The following is a 19,075-nucleotide window of genomic DNA, read 5'->3' as shown; positions in this document are numbered from 1 at the left end:
TGTGAAAACACTTTTATAAATGTCCTGGTTTTATGTATTTGACGGCTTTTACATGGATGTACTCCAGAGCATTTGTGTATTATTATTAAATTCATAAAAGAGATTCTACATTTAGTGTCACCTCTTCTAAGTCGAGTGTTGGATTGTCTTCTTTCTCTGGTAGCATGAAAAGATATTTCTCATTATGTATATTAGATAATTTTAATGATATCTACAGAAGATCTGAATGATAAAATTTTATTAAAAGTTTTAGAATTACTGAAATTTGGAAGACTTTAAGTTAAGCAAAAATAGTAATTCATAGAAATAAACTTTGCATAAAGTTACTGGTACCTCAGTAGCATATGCAGGAATTCTGACTTTCATATATGTAAGTAGTAGAAGAAAGAAAAAGCAGAGATGCTGATAATGACCACATATTTTATTAGGTAAAAAATAATCTTATAAGAATTCAATTTGCTTCTGCTCTGTTAAACAATGTCCCTTTCCATTCTTACATGGCAAAGTTAAGTCGGGAACCTCTTGCTTGTATCTATCTTAAAAAGAAAAACCCTGTGTACAACATATTTAACGCTTTTGACAAACTTGATGCAGAATCATTTCTGCAGCTCTCGACCTTCATCACAGATTGTAATGAAACAACCAAAGAATTCTCTGAAGCTGTTTAAGCAATGTCTGTTACCAAAACATGAGGAGAATCAAGATTTCTTTCCCCTTCTTTAGAAGCATATAGATAATCTTGTCCTAACTACTTTTAATAAGAGTAGTTTAGGTTAATTTATGGGAATTGCAATCTTCAGGCCCAGTACGCTAGATGAAGTAAACATGGTTTTTCAAAAATATTTAAAAGTCAGACCAGCAAATTTTCTATTCTTCTTTTTCTTAAAATATAACAGAAGTTGAAAGGTAAACCAGAAGAGATAAACCTATGATAAACCAGGATATACCAGGATACTGCTGACCTTTCCAGAGTTTGCAAATACAGTCTAAGACAGCAGAGGTTTAATTGAAATAAACTTTGTATCAGCATGAGACTGATGTTTTCTCAAAATTAGATTGAGAAATTCTGTAAAATTCTGTAAAAGCATCACACTGCTTTTACCCTTGTTTATATGTGTCTTGAAATGATCTCTTTGTAGGCACAGTATATAGTTAAAAGCTCAAAACACACTCCCAGTCTATGTGTTCTTGAGAGAAAGACTCACAATGTTGTTCCAGACCTGAGCAGGAACATTATCTGTAGGCAGGAAAAATTGTCTGTAATGTACTTCAAAGCTCAGGTTTTTTTAATTTAATTTTAATTTCTGGGCTCTACTTGTAGTTTTTGAATGCTTTGTATTGACAATATTGAGAAGAATAGGTTCTGCTTTGTTGTAGTTTTATTAAAACTTTGCTGAGCCTAATAAAGCAAACATCAGGGTATGCAGTCACACTTACAAAGGCTGGGAACAGAGACAGAAAATACTCTGTGACCTCTGAGGCTAGAATTCAGCTTTTTCAAGTCCTACTCCAAAATTCTACCTCAAATGTAACAGTCAAATATGTTTACTCAAACAGTACCATTACTAAATGGGGAAATCTGTAATGCTGCCTCTGACCACTGACTCAGTATTGCTCCTTGAGTTGACTTGGAAATAAAATAAAGAATAGCCAAGGGTAAACATGAAAGTAACTGACCCTTTAAAATGCATCTACGCCACAATGTTTTAGCTATTTTGATATTTTCCTGCATCAAATACTTACAGCATCCTGAAGTTAGTTTTGTTAACAGATCTATATGTAAAATATATTTATAGGGAAACTGTGCTGTCATTATGAAACAAAAATAAAGCTAAATACTTTTTACAATTTATACTCATCTTTGCAGAAGAATTACAATAGACCTGTTGCATCATTGATGAACAGCATTTAAAGTACATTATATGTAGGAAATGGGTCTCATTCATAAATTAAAAAGAACAGTTGGCATGAACTGGGACTACTAGACTTGTGCTTCTTATGATTTACACTAGACTTATGTCAAAATGAAATAACTTAGTGATAGGTAAATCCTAGAAAAATACATTATGAATAAAAATTATGAAAACTACATGAAGTTCAGAGAATATACGTACAATCAATACAATTTATATTGGTGTATCATGTAGAAATACTAAAAAGCATTTTTTATATTACAAGAAAGAACCTGTGTCAAAAGAATTAGCATGTTATTGTAATGTTACAGAGATTGTACACATTTCTGCAAGTATAGCTAATATATCTATGTCTGGTAGCTTAATATAGTAATGGAACAATCATTTTGATTATATAGATGATACAGAAGATATCCTATAATTTTTATGATACTAATTTGATGTGATAGAGCTTTTTTTATTCAGCTTCCCTGTGATTTGATCAAACTTTCCTTTGCATTGGCTCTTAAACTTACTGTTGGAAAAAATACCATGAAGCAAAAAAGAACTCAATTTGCATTTTTTTAGAGGAAAAAAATTCCCAAATAATATACAACTTGAGACCTGGAAAAACTCAACATATACTATCATAATAGGATTTCCTTTTGTGTTCACAGGAGTGTTTTTATCTAATTCACTGTGATCTGCTAATTAATTAAAGTTAAGCATAAAGCCACACTGGTTTCTTGAACCTTCTCTACTATGTAAAGTTCTACAGATAATATATAGTTTTGTCAAAGAATATTTATTCACCATTACATATCACACAAAGAAGGTCATTGATTTGGGAATAATTATTCATATGTCACCAAGAGATTACATTTCAGATCTGGCAGATTAGATTGTCTAAGAGATCATCACAGAAAACTAGTTTGCATTGCAGTTGGACCAGTACTCTTAGATTTGCTCACCAGAGAAGTCTATTAATTATTCATTATTAGTAACTACTGCTATTAACTATGGAAGTGATTTGACTAAACCCTTTATGCATGTGCTTATTTACAGAGTTCAAGGAAGTTTCAAGGCATCCTATTTATCATGGTAAAATTAAGTTTTATTGTCTCTAATCTTGCATATAGATCTCCCTATATTGAGGGGTTCCTCTTTGGTTTTAGTCTTTGGAGAAGGAGCAACAACAGGGGATGTAGCTGCAAATTTTTGTTAATATTCTCTGATTTAGTATTCTGATAGACTGTGAAATAACATGCAAGAAATAGCTACTTTGGGTTTCCATCAGCCATATATCCTCCCTTGGAAGCTCCAGTTCTCCTCCTGGTTTTTGTGATGGATTTTTACCTAACAGTCACTCTTTTCTCTCTTTCCCAGTCTAGATAAATGTTTTCCCAATTATGTTCCTAGGAAAGGTTTTCAAGACTCATGAGAAATTGGGGAGATAATTTTCTATTGTGAACATTAAGTGAGTTGATTCTCCTGCACTCTCCCAATGCCTCTTCTATGTTACTTCTCCTTTCCTTTGCTCCTGTCCTATTCTGGTAAATGATTTTTTCTCAATGTAAACATACAGAGCAGAAGATTGGTGGAGGAGAGTGCTTAGTATGGTTAGCAAGGTACATGCATGGACTAGGGGAATTGGTGAAAGACAGTTCTTTATTTGAGGAGTTTCATTTTCTATGAAGTTGGATGAGTAGGGTCATGGGATTTCAAAAATAGCTCTGTGACTTGAAAGTATCAGAAATTTTATAAGCACATTCGCTCATTTTTGTTGTGTGCCTCTGTGCAACAGTCATTGCTTATTGAAGTGTAAATATGAAATAAAAATTCAAAAATTGCCTCCACCATACTTGGTTTTATATAGTATTTGGATTGGAACTAAGCATTGCTACATGGAACACAATGGAGACTCAATGTCTCAAGTCATGCCTTAAGGTTAAATTGATGTATATAAGTACCATTTAGCTCAGAATCTCTTGTACCATGAAATTTATTTTTCAGTTTATTCCTCACATCAATGATAACATTATTATTTTCACCAGGATAATGGTTTACACCTTACATATCTATTTTATCTGGATATACTATGAAATAAATGACCGTCTTTTTGCTGTTTGTTTTAGAAGTAAAATCTTGCAATCATTTTTTAAAAATTAGTGGCAGCATAAAAAATCCAAGCCAGTGCAATAGGATATCTTCAGTCATTGACAACTACTATTAAGCTTTCAATCATCCACCAGAGTCTGATTGAAGAGTATGGATTGTTATGATCTCACAGTGTTTTTAATGAGCAAATCATTGCATCATAATGAAAACCAATACATTGCTCAAGTTTCACGTTGAGTGAGGCTGAATGGCTGTCTCTTGGGAACCAGAGACTCTAAAGAAAAATGAGAGTCCTAAGAGGTAATGCTGAGCATGAACTCCCATTGCCATTTTAAAAACTACAGTCCTCAAATGTGTGAACTGGAATCTGTATAAGAGGAGTGGAAATAATATGTTTTCTTAGACTGGCATAATTGGACTGGTCATAGAATAATGTGTGTAGTTCTAATACACAGAATCCAAATTAAACTAATTTTAAAAGCATCTGAAGACTTATGGGGAGGATTTGAAAGTACATTGTTCCAGAGAACAAATGTGAGGGTTTCAGAGAGCGGATTAGCAGGTAACTCAAGTTTAAATATCTGAGAAAAAAAATAAATCTTGTAGAGTCATCAGTCTAGCAAATGAAGGTTGAAAAAATAGCAAAGATAGAAACATACCAGATATGAGATCTGTAATTTTTAGGTGACTGTAATTGAGTCCTGCCAATTGGAGTCAGACAACTGGAATGATATTGGCCAACTAATCTAAAAAGGAAAAATTAGATAGAAATTAGAGAGAAATCAGCTGCTTGTGGTTAGCTGTGGGCAGATTCTTTGTTAAAGGAATAAAAAAAATGTTATTCCTTAACATGCATGAAAAAGTAACAGAGTATTCGTTTGATGACATGAGCATAATAAATGGGAAGTATGAACAGGAAGGTAGATTCTCAGCTTCAGTAACGCTGTTCGCTCAGCTGAAGCAATGATGGAAGAAGTGAGTGTACATCATAGAGCTCAGGTGGGCAACAGTATTTTTAAAATTAATGCTAAAATGTGTTTAGTGCTGCAGAAAAGAGATGTAAACATGGATGATAAATTTAAGATAGTCAAACCACTTGTTTTTAAGGATCTACCTGAAGCCAACTGGAGCACTATAATAGTGTTCAAACATCAGGTTATAAGGAAATTCTGAGGCAGAGGAAGAAGCCATCACCACTGAAGACATACACATCTAAAGTCACAGCACAGGGAAGGTGGATATTGAAATGAAGGAAGTAACCCAAAGGAAATGCCAGTTCAATGTTATGCAACAAGAGCATTTAAAGATCATTAGTCTTAAGCAGAAGATGTGCAGAGAAGGAAAAAATGTCTTTTTTGTGTAATGTACACAGAATATAGGATTATGTTAGTCCTGTAAAACCCTTTAAATGTTGCTGATTGCAGAGCTGAGGGAAGATTAAAGTATTTGATATAGGTAGTATGTAAGTTGGTAAAGAAAAATGCAGGAAAGGCAAGATAAATTATGATTTTTTAAATATTTACTTCATATTTTACCAGGAGGATTAAGCATAAGAAAATACATTTTTAGTGAGGTAGTCATGATATTTTTTAAGGAAAAAGCTTTCCATCTTAATTGGAGGCATGGAGACAGTTTAATTTCAATTTTTTTTTTTTTGAGACAAAATCTTGATAAAGTACTCAAGCTAAGATATTTTATTGAAGGTTTGACTTCAAAACAGTAAAAATACTTGCTTCCCAAAGTATTGTTTGCAATATAAACTTTGTCAGAAAAGAAAACCCAACTAAATTTCCTATGGGAAACATGAAGGAGAGGCATTACAATAAAAAGTAATTTCAATTAAAAATCTACAGGTGCTGCACTTACTTGAAAACTTCACAGTCTCTGTCACCAAAAGACTAAGATATGAGGAAGCCTAAGTGGTAGGAGACATAAATTTCTGTTGTTATTTTAGAACGGCCTATACTGGGGACTGAAACTAGAGGTAGTATATGATGATTAACAGTCTCCAGACTTCTATTCTGAGTAGTTGCTCTGAAGAAGGTAAAAGCATATTTTCAATTAACATAATTTTTATCAGAAGTCATTATATATAGCTTAGAGTGCATTTTATTGCAGCCCACTGCCATAGATACTACTGTGTACAGTTCAAAATGTCCTTTTATTTTCTTGAGAATTCCTCCAAGGACTGTGAATATTGGATTTTCCTGCATTTTTTATATTTCTGTCAGGCGTCATAAAAGTTCCGTTTCATTGCTGTTATTCGTCTGATGCTTTGTGTTATTTGTGACACACTTCATAAATAGGAGTTAAAATTTTCTTTATATATACAAATACATTTTCCTATTTACATATACTGAACTGTTTGTCTCTAGACTTGTCTTTACACTAGCAGCTTTTGTACAGTATTCATGTTATATATGTCAGATCCTCAAGGGCCATGGCTTTTGCCAGATGAAGCACTTTTGATTTTGAGGCTGATGAAACGTAGTGCTGTTATTGATCTGTGCATGACACAGACAGTCTCTCTGCTAGCAGAGTGTAGCAACATTTATCCAGGAATTTGTGAAATGTCACTCGGATCATGTTCGTAAGGTAAACTGTGCAAAATCCAGGATTCAAGCTGAGAATCCATGAGGAATTGGACGTGACTCTCTTATTCCTTCATCCTATCTTCTAGGTCAGCCAAGTGGTATTTGTTAAAACAATGTCTGTGTTTTGTGTTAGGTGCTGAAGAAAGTATGATTATCACTAGGAACACCCTGTACAGTGTAGACATTCTGCTGGTTTTCTCAGGTTTTGAAGTCGCTTGGGAGAACAAGATTTTAAGTCAGTGAAAGTGATCTAATCATTGCAAGTGCGTAATTTTTGTTTTCTTTGTAACAAGTGGGTGATTCCTGTACAGCTGCAAGCAGCAAACTCTGCTTAGATTTTCTAAAGGAATTTAACTTTACTTGCTTTATTTTGCATGTAGAGATGTGTGGCAATTCATGTTTGTCAGTAAGATCTTATTAAGTAATAGTGGTCAGAAAGGGTGTGTGACAGTCTCTACAAGTAAAACTGTTGTAATATTGATAATTACATATTTTCTTTCTTTATAAGCGAATGGCTGCACATTCTTGCTAGTATCAGAAGCAGGTCATTTAAAAAATACAGAAAACTAAGGTGTGTAACAAAGCACCAAACTTCCATGTACTATTCCTCTGTTTGTCACTTTTCCAGACATCTTTACAGATTGTGTTTCAGTTTAAAAAATTGTTTTCAGGTATAAAAAAGACACAAAAATCTGTAATTCTTGATTTACCTTTTTCTTTCCGAAATGGTTATAATAGTAACAATTTTAAAGTTAGCCATGATGAAAAAAAAAATATAACATTTTTTTCATCTTTTTCAATTTTAAACATTATTTTTTTTTTAGGTCTTATTGTATTTAATTTATAAGTCAGTTATTAGTTAAAGTAAGAAGAAAGAAGTTTTGTTGAACTAAAGTTCTGAGTTAGGGTGTCTTGGGATATTTTATATTTTTCCAAAGCTAGCAAGGATTTTCTTTTGTTTTTCAAAAATAATTTCTGTAGTTTGAATCCCAAAGCACAAAATCAAGATTTAATTGAAACAGCATATGTGAATGACCACAGAAATGTTCTTGATATCTACTTCTTCAAATGTTTTCCAGCATTTGTACGTAAACAGTAAACCTAGAGGGGAGAGAGTTGTTGCTGTTGGTCGTGAAAAAATACATGCATATATGAGGCCTTAATTTCTACATGTTATCCCTCCCTTTACAAGATTACCATATGTGAAATCCACCATAAAGTAAAACTCAGTAAGTTGTGGGAAAAGTCAAAATAGTAGTTGGTTGATTTTTGCATTGGGTTGTGGCTTTTTTATTTGCTTCAGGTTTTGTTTTGGTTTGTGGGATTTATTTAGTCTTGTGGATATGTGTGTTGATTTTGCAAAGATCCACAGGCTGAACAAATAGCGTGTTTCTTAGGAACACAAAGGTATAGCATGAGGGCCACCAGCTTGTCAAACTACTGTTCTTCATAGCAGAGCCATTGCTAGCTTGTCAGGCATTATTTTCTACAGAGTTTCACAGAGGACATTTCCTTTTCTACTCAGCAATGTCAAGATACTCTGTGTAATACTGCCTGGTTTGGCACCACACACAAATCATACATTGGAAGAAAGGGACAAGAACTTTAGTAAGTTATAAACATAACAACAATGAGGAAAGGTTGAAGGTCTGTAGTTAATGAAATCTAAAATGGTAACAGATTAATGGTAAAGACTGAAGAAGTGTAATACCCACCTTTCCATGGATAAAAGACTATTTAAAATTAGTGGTCAGTTTTTGCTTTCATATCTTTTCAAGAGAATGGATTTAATTTTTCAAAAAGGACCACTTATAAATAAGAAGGCCTTTTTTAAAAAAGGCCTTTAATAAAAATTAATTAGCACAGGAAAGATACCTTAATAGTTCAAACTCTAGAAGCTCAAACTTGATCTCAAACTAGAAGCTAGTCCTTGAAAACTCTTACTCCTTGGACTCCAAGTCCTCTTTTTCCTCCATGCATTTTATTACTCTTTGGTTTCTAATAAGATTTACCAGTGATCAGAAAGGAGGACCAATAACAGCTCCCACATCTTGTCCTTCAAGAAAAAGAGTTCTTTTGGACTCCTGTGGATTTCAGAACAGGAATCTTCACCTTCACCAGCTCCTCATTGATAGGTCTGAAAAGTACCAGTTTCCTCTTTGACCCTATTATCTTACCTGTCACACGGTGAGATTTCTTTGTCTAGATTGTATTGCACGAAGGGAATTGGCATTTTTGTTAGAGCTTTGCATCTTACTCCAATTTTCTCATTCTCACAATTCTCTGTTTTGGCTTATGTGTTCAAAGTTAATGCTGGTGCTCTGTTGTCCTGGCTACTCCCTTCCACTACAGGAAGAAATTTTGAAACACAACTCCATAGCCAGGAGTACAAGCCATTCTTATCACTTTACCAAGGATTATGCATGAACCTTCCTAAAATTTTTGTTGTTGGTGGTTTTTTGTTGTTGTTGTTGTTGGTTTTGTTGTTGTTTTCTTTGGTTGGTTGGTTGGTTGGTTTTTTGTTTGGTTGGTTTATTTTGTTTGGGGAGAATTTCTGGACTTTCTAGGCATAAAGGAATGGGAGTCAAGAACTAAGACATCTTCTAAAACAGTAGAAGAAAAAAGCATTACAACAAGAACACTTCCAAGACAAGAGAACTACACTTGAGTTTCCTTTTTAAAAATACATATCTACAGCTTTTCCTCTTTGGGATTGTCTTAATTATTCTCTGTCTTAGACTTCCCATTGTTGCAGAGAATGAGCGCTAGTTCCCAGGATTCTAAGGCATCCCTACCAAAGTCAGACACTCTTACTGTCCTTGTAACTCAAGGGAAGAATTTTGTAGTTCTGACAAGGTGCTGGTTTGCCTGAAATGCCTGAACCTCATGGACTCTATAACTGCTAGAGGAGGTAGAAGAGTATTTATCCTTTCTTACTAATTTTTTGTATGGTCTGATTCGCTCTCCTAAGGCTTAAATGGGAATTAATGAGGTAGTCATGGACTGTTCCCATGGTTTGTATCATGCTCAGGTTTACTTTGCATCACTCCATTCTACTTCTGCTGCTTAATGTGCCAAGGTCTTCAGTTCCTTTCTCAGCAGTGGAGGCTGTATGCCTAGCTACAGCCACAGCCTATCTCACAAGATTCACAGGCACTGGGAAAGCATCTGCTCTTTGGTGGCTGAACCATGCATAGTGTTCTCTTTATTTTTGGATTGAAAGGTCATCCTGTGATCTTTAGGGTATTTTGTACGCAAATTTGATCATTTTATCTATACTCTTACCTTGGTAAAACCAGCAGAAGAGAATGAGGGAGCTGTAGGTCTCATTCAAGCTGGGATTTAGAATTGCAATGTTGTCCTCAAACTGTTCATGTATGGGAAAATAATAAATTGTCCAAGTGAGTCGTAATGTTGATGATAATCGTAAGAAAGGAAAGTGTATTTCACTTTATACATTTAACTGAAAACATGGCTTTTTCATATGATGGTCTCTTCAGATACTAAATAGGTATAAATAGTATATAAATAATATAGTAATGTAAAGAGTATTTTACCCTAAACTGTTCATTTATGCCTGTAATTTTAGCAAGAGTTCTGATGATAATATAAATTACAAATTAAAGATAAGACTGTGGGGGTTCATTTACAAGAATCCAGGGATGAATTACCAATTTAATTTATATGAAGTACATTTTAGTGATAATTTTTAAACCCAGTTCATTATTTTTAAAAATATTCCTGTCTTTGCATCCTCCCCATAATGTTTGTCATCAGCTTTCTCATACTTCTCCGAAATGGTTAGAAATGTCTTTGTTTACTTTTATAAAAATGTAAATAATAAATAAATATTTGTATAATATCACCTTTATGTGATTAGAAAAATTCCTTCCAGATGCTAAACAGGTTTTTTTTCTACAATGCTCTGTTGTTTATTTCTGTGTTTCTCATTCTCTATGAGAACATAGAACTTTTCCATTACCTAAGTTGGTTAATACAATTTATACTTAAAATGTTTTGCTTTTACACATCTGTCTGCATAAAAACTAATGAGAAGACCTTCTGAGGACATTTTTTTCTGCTTTTATTAATATCTGAAGCGGCTGAAAAGGAGATACTTAAATAATTGGACAAAATTAAGCATAGAGCTATCTTTATATGTTTTGTTCCTTGAATATTCCAACCAACCTCTTAGAATGCCTATAGTCTACTTGTGTGTTACTAATTTTTATTTTGAAACAGTTACATCACTTTCTCAAAGTAGATTGAAAGATAATGGTCTTTCCAGTTGAAAATCTGAAATTTGAGCAAAGGAAAATAATATATAAAGAGTAATATGGAAGAGGGAACAGGTTTCCCTGCAAGTACAGATTTCCTGCCCACTTACATTAGAGATGCAGAAATATTTCAGTAGAAAATGGTTCAGTCTCTAAAACACATGGAAATGAGGAGAGGTTAAATTAATATTTCACCATTCTTTCAGTTCTTTTGTTGTTTTTTTTTTTTTTTTTTTCTCTTATATATTCTCTTAAAAATAACTATAATTTCTAAAGATATAAAGCTATATGCTTTGGAACTAAGTGGGTAAATCAAAAGAAAGTTTAAACACAGTCTTTAAAATAGCATTTTCATTTTGGTTTCTCTCTATTTTATGTGAGTTATACGGAAAACAGATGGAAGCATTATTAATTTTTTCCCCCAATGAGTTTTAGTGCAGCATATTTGTATGTGTTATCTGAAACATATGAATACTTAGTATTGCTGCTGTTAAATTTGTAATGAGTTGTAGGGATTGTGAAATTCCCTGACTGGCTCTCATGCAAGCAGTTCATTTGCAGTGCTTAGATGTGTTAAGATTAAGCAGGGGGAATATGGCAAGCACTATCCCTGACCCTAGATGAAAAATTCAATCTTTATGAGTTTGCTCCAACTCTCATGTTTGGTGGAAATCAGATAAACACTGTCTAGTTCTGAAAAAAACACATGCAGTAAAACCTAGTCCTAACTACAAAAGATTGCATGGATACCATGTCTTATATTGAAAATTCCGTAGTAAGTATAAAGCATGGAAATCTTGGGGCAAATTTTATGCATCAGCTGGAAGTCTTTCCTTGCATATAGCAACACATGACATGCACAGGCATGTTAGTTGTTGGAATACTAATATTTATTAGTATTTATTTAAATAGCAGTGGTGGAAACATGAAAACACTGGTTTTGAACTTCAGCCACATCTTCACAACTGGCTTGCCATAATACTCAGATATTTTCAAATGGGGCAAAGTGTCATGAAATGTCTCCTGTTATATTTTCATTTTTAATGTATTTGTAATAAAACATTTTAATGAACTGGCTTGTGTCTGGCAGATATTAATGCTTCAAGTAAGTTCAAATATAGTGTATACTGAAACACTATTTTTATTTTTAATAAATATTGTTTTCTTCAAGTTCTGTAGTTTTTCTGTTTAAATATTAATGCCTTGCAGACAATGTCCTGCACATCTGTATGTTTTGTCAGTTTACATCTCCATATTGGAAAATGAATCACAACAAAAATTAAACCACGCAGTTGTGATCATGTAATTGATCATTATGAAACTACTTGTATAAATACTGTTAAATAAATAGTTAATAGTCCTTATATTCCCTTGAAATTTGCAAGGACAGATGGAGTGCAGCATCTGCTTTAGTATGAAAGCAAGATAGTGTTCTTAATACGTACAGAAATTAGACATGGGATACAGCAATATTTACTTGTATGGAGACATGAAATTGAAGTGATAGAAAATGAAGGCTAAAATAGATATGCTGCAGGACAAAACCTTTATCTTTGAATTGGTATAATCATTATACAGATGACATATATCAGAAGCATTTTCATAATCTTAAAAATTGTGATTTATATTTATATAAATTGTGATTTATATTACTACATTTTTTTCTTATTATCCATAATTTATTTGAAAAATCATTGGTTGCACAATGTACAGTTCTGTACTCAGACTTGTTAGAGGAGCAGTTAAGTTCTTGGAGAATTGGGCCCAGAATCTATTACTCCAATTCATTTATATATGAGTGTTGTATGTTTCTCTAAAATTCAGTTATGTTTTCTGCTCTTGATCTATGTCATATTATTAGTATTTCAAAAAGAGCAAAACAAACCAAAATTCAAAAAGGATCTGTCTGGACTGATTCCGTTGATTTTCTTTTTGTATTATTTAATAAGTTGCTGTAGCTAGATGTTGCAATGCTAGGCTTTTATAAGTTGTAGGATAAATTTAGCTGTAGATTACCTCTAAGTACCTGAATTAAAATTACATGTAAATCCTTTGTTTATGAAGTGTTACACAGCAAATAGCCCTTTATAAATGATGATTGATCAGCAATAGTACATATTTTAAGAAGACACTCAAAGTCTTTGAGTCTAGGAGTCGTTGTTAGTGATTACAAATGTTTTAACAATAACAGCTGAATTTATAATTTACATGTGTGAAAGGACGATTCCAAGGTAAATATTACTGTTACAAAGTGGATGAACTGCAAGTGTATTACCACTATCAATAGGACAAATGTTTTTATTAAGTAAAATACCTGAGATGAGAAATGTACCTCTTATCTGCTGGTTAATGGCTTCTCTTCAGGGAACTAATTTAAACACTTCATGAGAGATTGACATTTCCAGTACCTTAAACATCCTTAAAAGCTGCTTTCTTCACTGCAAACCATATTTAGTATGACCTCATAATAGTGTAGCACACCTCAAGTGTCATGCTTGTCTTTACTATGCACTTTGGAGCTGTGTTCGTCTATACTAGACAACAGCACTTCAAGGAAAGATTTTTTTTTTTTTTTTTTTGCTTGATAGGCAATTAGCAGTAATTAGGAAGATTCACTTCAGTAAGGTGTCAACATGAGATTGTTTAAAAAAGTTGAATGTCAGTGGCTTTAAAACACAGTTCTTTTCCCCGACACATAGGTATGGCATGTGAAACATGAAATGTTAATTTAACTTTTCTGCTTATTATTCATGCACAATATTATTTTGTCATTCAGATACTACTCTGACAGAGTGCAAAGGGTGTTAAAATAGTGCTTCTGGAATAAAAAGAGGATTAATCTACCATTGGCCAATTAGCCAAAGGGTACTTAATGGTCTCTAAAGGCTACTGAAGTCTAACAACTAGCTAAAGCACTGGCAAAAAGTCCTCTATATTACCTTCATTTATTTGACATTTTGTGGAATAGTCAGCTCCTGATAACTGCATTTGGCTAAAGAAAAAAATACAACTAAATGATTCAGTAGATTTTACTAAAATTTCAGAAGGACAAATGACAAATAAGTTCTACATTTTAGAAGTTTGTCTTGCTTTTGGGGAGGTCTTTGTTTCAATTTAGGGATGGGATATTAAGTCACCAGAGACTTCTGTTTTCATGTCTAGAATACTAAGCAATCAACCACTTACAGCACTTGCATGAAAAGAACTTTGATCGAGGATTTGAAGTTATTTGCCTTTTCTCTATATGATCACATTAAGTATTCACCGTAGCTTTTTATTCTGGTTTATATCTTTTCAGATAGCTGCATACCATCTTTATTAATTTTTGCCTTTTTTTTTTTTCCTACAACCCATCAGGCAGAGGAAGGTTTTGATTCAAGAGTAGTGGGATTGACACAATAAATTGGAGATTGTAAATAGGTTTATCATTATGTTATAATATTTGCGAGAATGAGTAAAATCATAAATATCTAGCTCTCTGCCTGCAAGCATGCTTTGAAAAGTTCTGTTTTACATGTGCAACAAGTACTGCTTATTTTGCAGAATCAAGGATTCTTGCAGGATCAAGCAGAAACTATGAAAATATGTAAAACATTTATAGAAGCAGTGTTAAATACTAAGACAGAACTTTGTATAGGAGCTATGCATATAGCAAATGTATTCTATTACCTACTGTAGGAAGGTTTCTTAGAGAAAAGAAAAATGAGTGTTAACTTCAGTTTTCTTACAGACATAGCAGTGTTTGCATCTGCCAGGATTTTAGAGTAGGAAGCTTTACAGAAAATGGGATTTTTACACATCAAAGTATATTAGCTTTTGTTTACAAAATGAGTAGTAAGATAAGATTATGTCACTGATTAAAAAGTGTGTCAAGAATTCCTGATTTGCATCCTGGTTTATAATTTTTATACAATATATTTTGCAAATATAAATGTGTGGGATTGTGTGAGTTCAGTAGCAGTACAGCATCAGCTCCTTCCAACAGAAATGTTATATTCATACATGCCAGTTGCAGTAGAACAATGACTTCTGTAAAATGAGCTCAAAGCCCCTTATGGAGTAATTGTGATGCCAAGGAGCAACAGGCCATTCCAGGAACTTCCTATGTTAACCCATTGGCCTTCCACACAGCTCTCTTTCTGAGCAGAGAGTTTACAGTGAAAAGCCTTGCCGAGTCACAGGAAGTTTTATACTGACTACATAGAAACTGAGTTTTCATCACTTACTCCTTTGTGAACATCAGTACAGAGTGTCATGGGTATACCAAAAGCAACGAGATTAAGGTAGATGCATATTAAAATATTGAACCTATAAACATCTGTTAAGCCAAAAACACTCTGGAGGAGGTGCAGCAGACAAAGGCCGCTACATCATAGTGGAACAGCAGTAGGCTGCCTTTACCAACATCTGGTCTAGCTGATGTTTAGGATTCTTCTGCCTTTCATCCTGGTGACCTCTTCCCCTGGAGTAAATTCATTTTACTCTGTCATTCAGGATTTGTGTGCATGGTAGCACACACACAAAACTTTCATTGTGTCTGAAAAAGAAAAAATAATTAAAAACTTGACCTAAAGTCTAGGCAGTGGTGAAGAACACCAGGGTAATGAACTTGTTTCTTAAGTAAATGCAAGGAATATCTTTTAGGCATAAATCTCTTGATAGGGCAGGGGGACTGTGTTTTACATCCCACGTGGATTTACATAGAATTTTCTCATAACTGTTCAATAGATTAAAAATAAAAGAGTAATGCAGTAGAATTATCAGTCCTGTAGTACATTTACAATATCTACAGCAGTATTAAGAGACAAGTTGTGTGAAATGCCTGATTGCAATTGTGTGCCTGTCTGCTTTTGTGGGTTGGGCTCTTACATCATATGCTACGTTCACTTCCTCCATAGTTCTTATGCTGTTTCTGAATTTATGTAGATTCTTATTTTAAAATCTTCTTTTCTACCTCTTTAAGTAGTTTCTGTAACCAGCTGTCATCTTTAGTACCTGTCCCATGAAGACCTTTTCTTTTTGAAAATATTTGCTCTAATTTTTGAGAATGTAGCCAGTGCAATTCATGTTGGTTTAGAACTGATGCATACTGTCAGCAGCAGTAGCCTAAGAAACTTCAGAGAGTCACAAGCTATCTTGGGCAGATACAGACATTTCTAATTTTGAACAGAGATATTGATCTAGCTATGATTTTTTTCTTTTCTTTTTATGAATAATTTATTATAGAGACACTGAATCATGAAATTCTGCATGAAGAAATATTGGTTATACTGGACAAATTAACATAATGTTCATATTTTTCTATATTATGTCCTTCTCTATTACTGCTGGTTTTTCTTATTGAAACGGTCTTTATTTTGTCTTCTACTCTGCAAATATAGTAATTATGAGAAAAATATATCAAATTAAGGAATAGTCAATTAGAAAATACAGTATCGCTCTCTTGTTTAATAATGACAGCAGACACAGAAGGGAATGGAAAGATTAACTCCTTTACTAAGAACAGTACTTACCTCAGATACATATGTAAAATGCCCACTGACTTTAATAAGTGCACTTGGTCAATATGAAATAAATACTGTTAGAGTTTTAACTTTAAATACCAGATGAATTTGCCCTGTACCCATGGTACGTTTTTAGGCTAATGCGACATGCGAAGCATTCTTTTCTCATTCATAATGGGAATTAATGTTGCTCTCTTTTATCTGTATATATGATCTTCAGATTATTTTCATGGGAGTGTATGTTTTTATAAAGACATATATATGTGATTTTTTTCTAATAATATCAAGCTGTATAAAATTAGATTTGTAAGTTAAATTATAAAGTGCTTGAGAATAGAATATTTTCACCTTTTTTATGTTTTTTTGTTTGTTTGTTTTTAGGGGATTTTTTGTGGGTTTTTTGAGTTTGGGGGGGTTTTGTGTTTGTTTTTTATTTTTGTTGGGTATTTCATTTGGCATTAGCATATAATCAGGCACACAGTTATTTCAAGATGTCATGTATCTTCTCATGCTTCTGCTCAGGATTCTTTTGCTTTTTGCATTAGGGTTTTTTTTTTTTTTTTTGCATTTTGAGGTATTTCAATACCATTTTGTACAATTGTTTCTTATGTTAAGCTGCTCTATTACAGTCTTACATAGAATAATAAGATAGCATTTTAATAAGCCTTGTAAGGAGCAGAGAGCTGTTAGGCCATTGTTGGCTTTCGGCTGACTAGAATTTTGTGAAAGTTAATCACTAGCATGGAGATTATTTCTGTTCCCCTTTTTGCAGAAAAACATTTAATATTATTTAAATTAAACCAATTATTTAAAACATTACTTCTGAAAGGAGTAATGTGAAATATATTGGTACAAAGATTGAATAAGTCTTGTTGTTCGTCAGTCAAGTGCAACAAGACTGAGAGTTTGTTTGCATGATATTTATTTGAACTAAACCCCTAACAAGGCTCGTCTGCTAATTGGACTTAGCATTTATGTTGCTAAGTGAGAAGCATTTTGGCTGCAGTATAGGGTGGTAAGACCTACCCAGTGGAATAAACAACTAACATCTGTTATCCTGTCCTGCTCCAGCTTGTCTTTTACCACTTAAGTACTTCAGCCCTAGAGTCAAGGTTATGGAATGTGCAATTCTCTGGCTATGGTGCATGTACTGAAAGGGATGAAATAACACATAGGTAAAGACCAGCCAACCAGGAGATGTTTAGTGCAGCTGGTCCACTTTGCTTTAACCTCCACAAGCCCTACAAATATCAAAACAAAAGCCAAGAGAAGGGTGTATGTTTTATAGCAGTTGTCAACACAGCAATTCAAGTGAGCTTGCAGTGGTCACCATTATAACAGATTTGCCATTTAACTACCCTTAATTCACACTGGTGTCTGAGACACTATGGTATTTCTTCATATTCTGTGTAGAAATAATTGCAGAATTCCAGGGAGTCTCTAGGTAAACATGTTTCAACAGTAACTGCTGTTATGGTTTTGTATGACAATTTTTGTTTGTCGTTGTTAAAACTGCAACATATTCAATCAAAATTGAATTATTTTGCCTTAAAATAATTGGTTGTTTCCAGTGGTAGTAGATTTCTTTTTTCTGCTAGATTTGATCCTTGCCTGTACTAGAGAATTCAACAAACAGCTATGCCATGTAATTACAGGTAATATATACAGTTTAATTCCTCTGAATTCTGAACTGGAGAAGCATCTCATATAAACAAGGAGAAATATTGTTAGGATGAAATTGTGATTGTTTATTCTCTTTGTAAAACAGATTTTGACCTCCCACCTGGCCAAGTGGCAACAGGAGAAGGAAGATTTAGAAGAAAAATTAAAGTTGAGAGAACATCTGTCTCAAACTGCTGGCAAGAGTGAAGCCACACCAACTCCTTCAAAGAACATTGATTTAGAGATGAAACAGCTGCAGTGCAAACTAAAGGTGACAGAACAGATTATCTAGTGCTGACAATAATTTGTATGAGCAGTAGTTCATAACTGGGTCAAGCAGACATACATATACTCCCATACACCTATCATTTGTATATTGTAGCCAGTGATTAACAGCTTAGGTGTTAGATTGCCTTTGATAGACAATCATAGACATAGACAGAACTAAAAGTTCTAAAACAATTTCTGCTGATCAAATAGGCCAGATGAGAAGCCTTGCTTGGTTTTCGCTCGACGATTAAGTACATCTTGTTGGAAGGTGCTGTGAAATTAGTTTCATGAGAATTCAGTTGATTCCTTTCTTCCTTTAAGAAGGAGAAAAGCAATAGCTGTCTGTGAAAGTGGAGCAAAGAATGGGGGGTAGCTAATGGGGTAGCAGTGTTGTGTGTGTCAGTGTTGTCTTTGTCTTCAAAGAGACTTTTTTTTATTATTTTGTATTTTTGTAGATTACCTGGTAGGAAAATATTGACTGGTTGATGATTTCACTTTTCAGTCTCGGGTGATTTTGTTGCATGTGAATGATGCAGACTGGACTGTGTTGTTCTGAAAGCTTTCTCAGCAGGTGGCCTGGCTCAAACATATTAATTCTTCTCTTCTCACTGGAGGAAATATATTTGCAACAGTATGTCTTCAAGTTTTTTTTTCCAACTGTTTTCTGTTAAATAGTAGAGGAAAGAGAAAAGGTCAAAATGGTGCAGCTTCGTGCTGCTAGAAGAAGCTCCACAGTAGCAAGAAGTCTGCCAAAGGAT

The 19,075-nt window shown here is 33.7% G+C and overlaps 1 protein-coding gene across 1 annotated transcript in view; it reads left to right on the top strand.

Moving 5' to 3' along the window:
• Positions 1 to 19,075, top strand: part of CNTLN (centlein) — a gene marked incomplete at its 5' end in the record, with an annotated part of 191,734 nt that overhangs the window by 139,112 nt on the left and 33,547 nt on the right. The window contains 1 exon segment of the mRNA XM_053932487.1: positions 18,154 to 18,318. Coding sequence (XP_053788462.1) covers positions 18,154 to 18,318 — 165 coding nt within the window.

The sequence above is a fragment of the Vidua chalybeata genome, chromosome Z (assembly GCF_026979565.1).
Source record: "Vidua chalybeata isolate OUT-0048 chromosome Z, bVidCha1 merged haplotype, whole genome shotgun sequence".
Lineage (NCBI taxonomy): Eukaryota > Metazoa > Chordata > Aves > Passeriformes > Viduidae > Vidua > Vidua chalybeata.
This window is presented reverse-complemented; position numbering and strand designations above follow the sequence as displayed.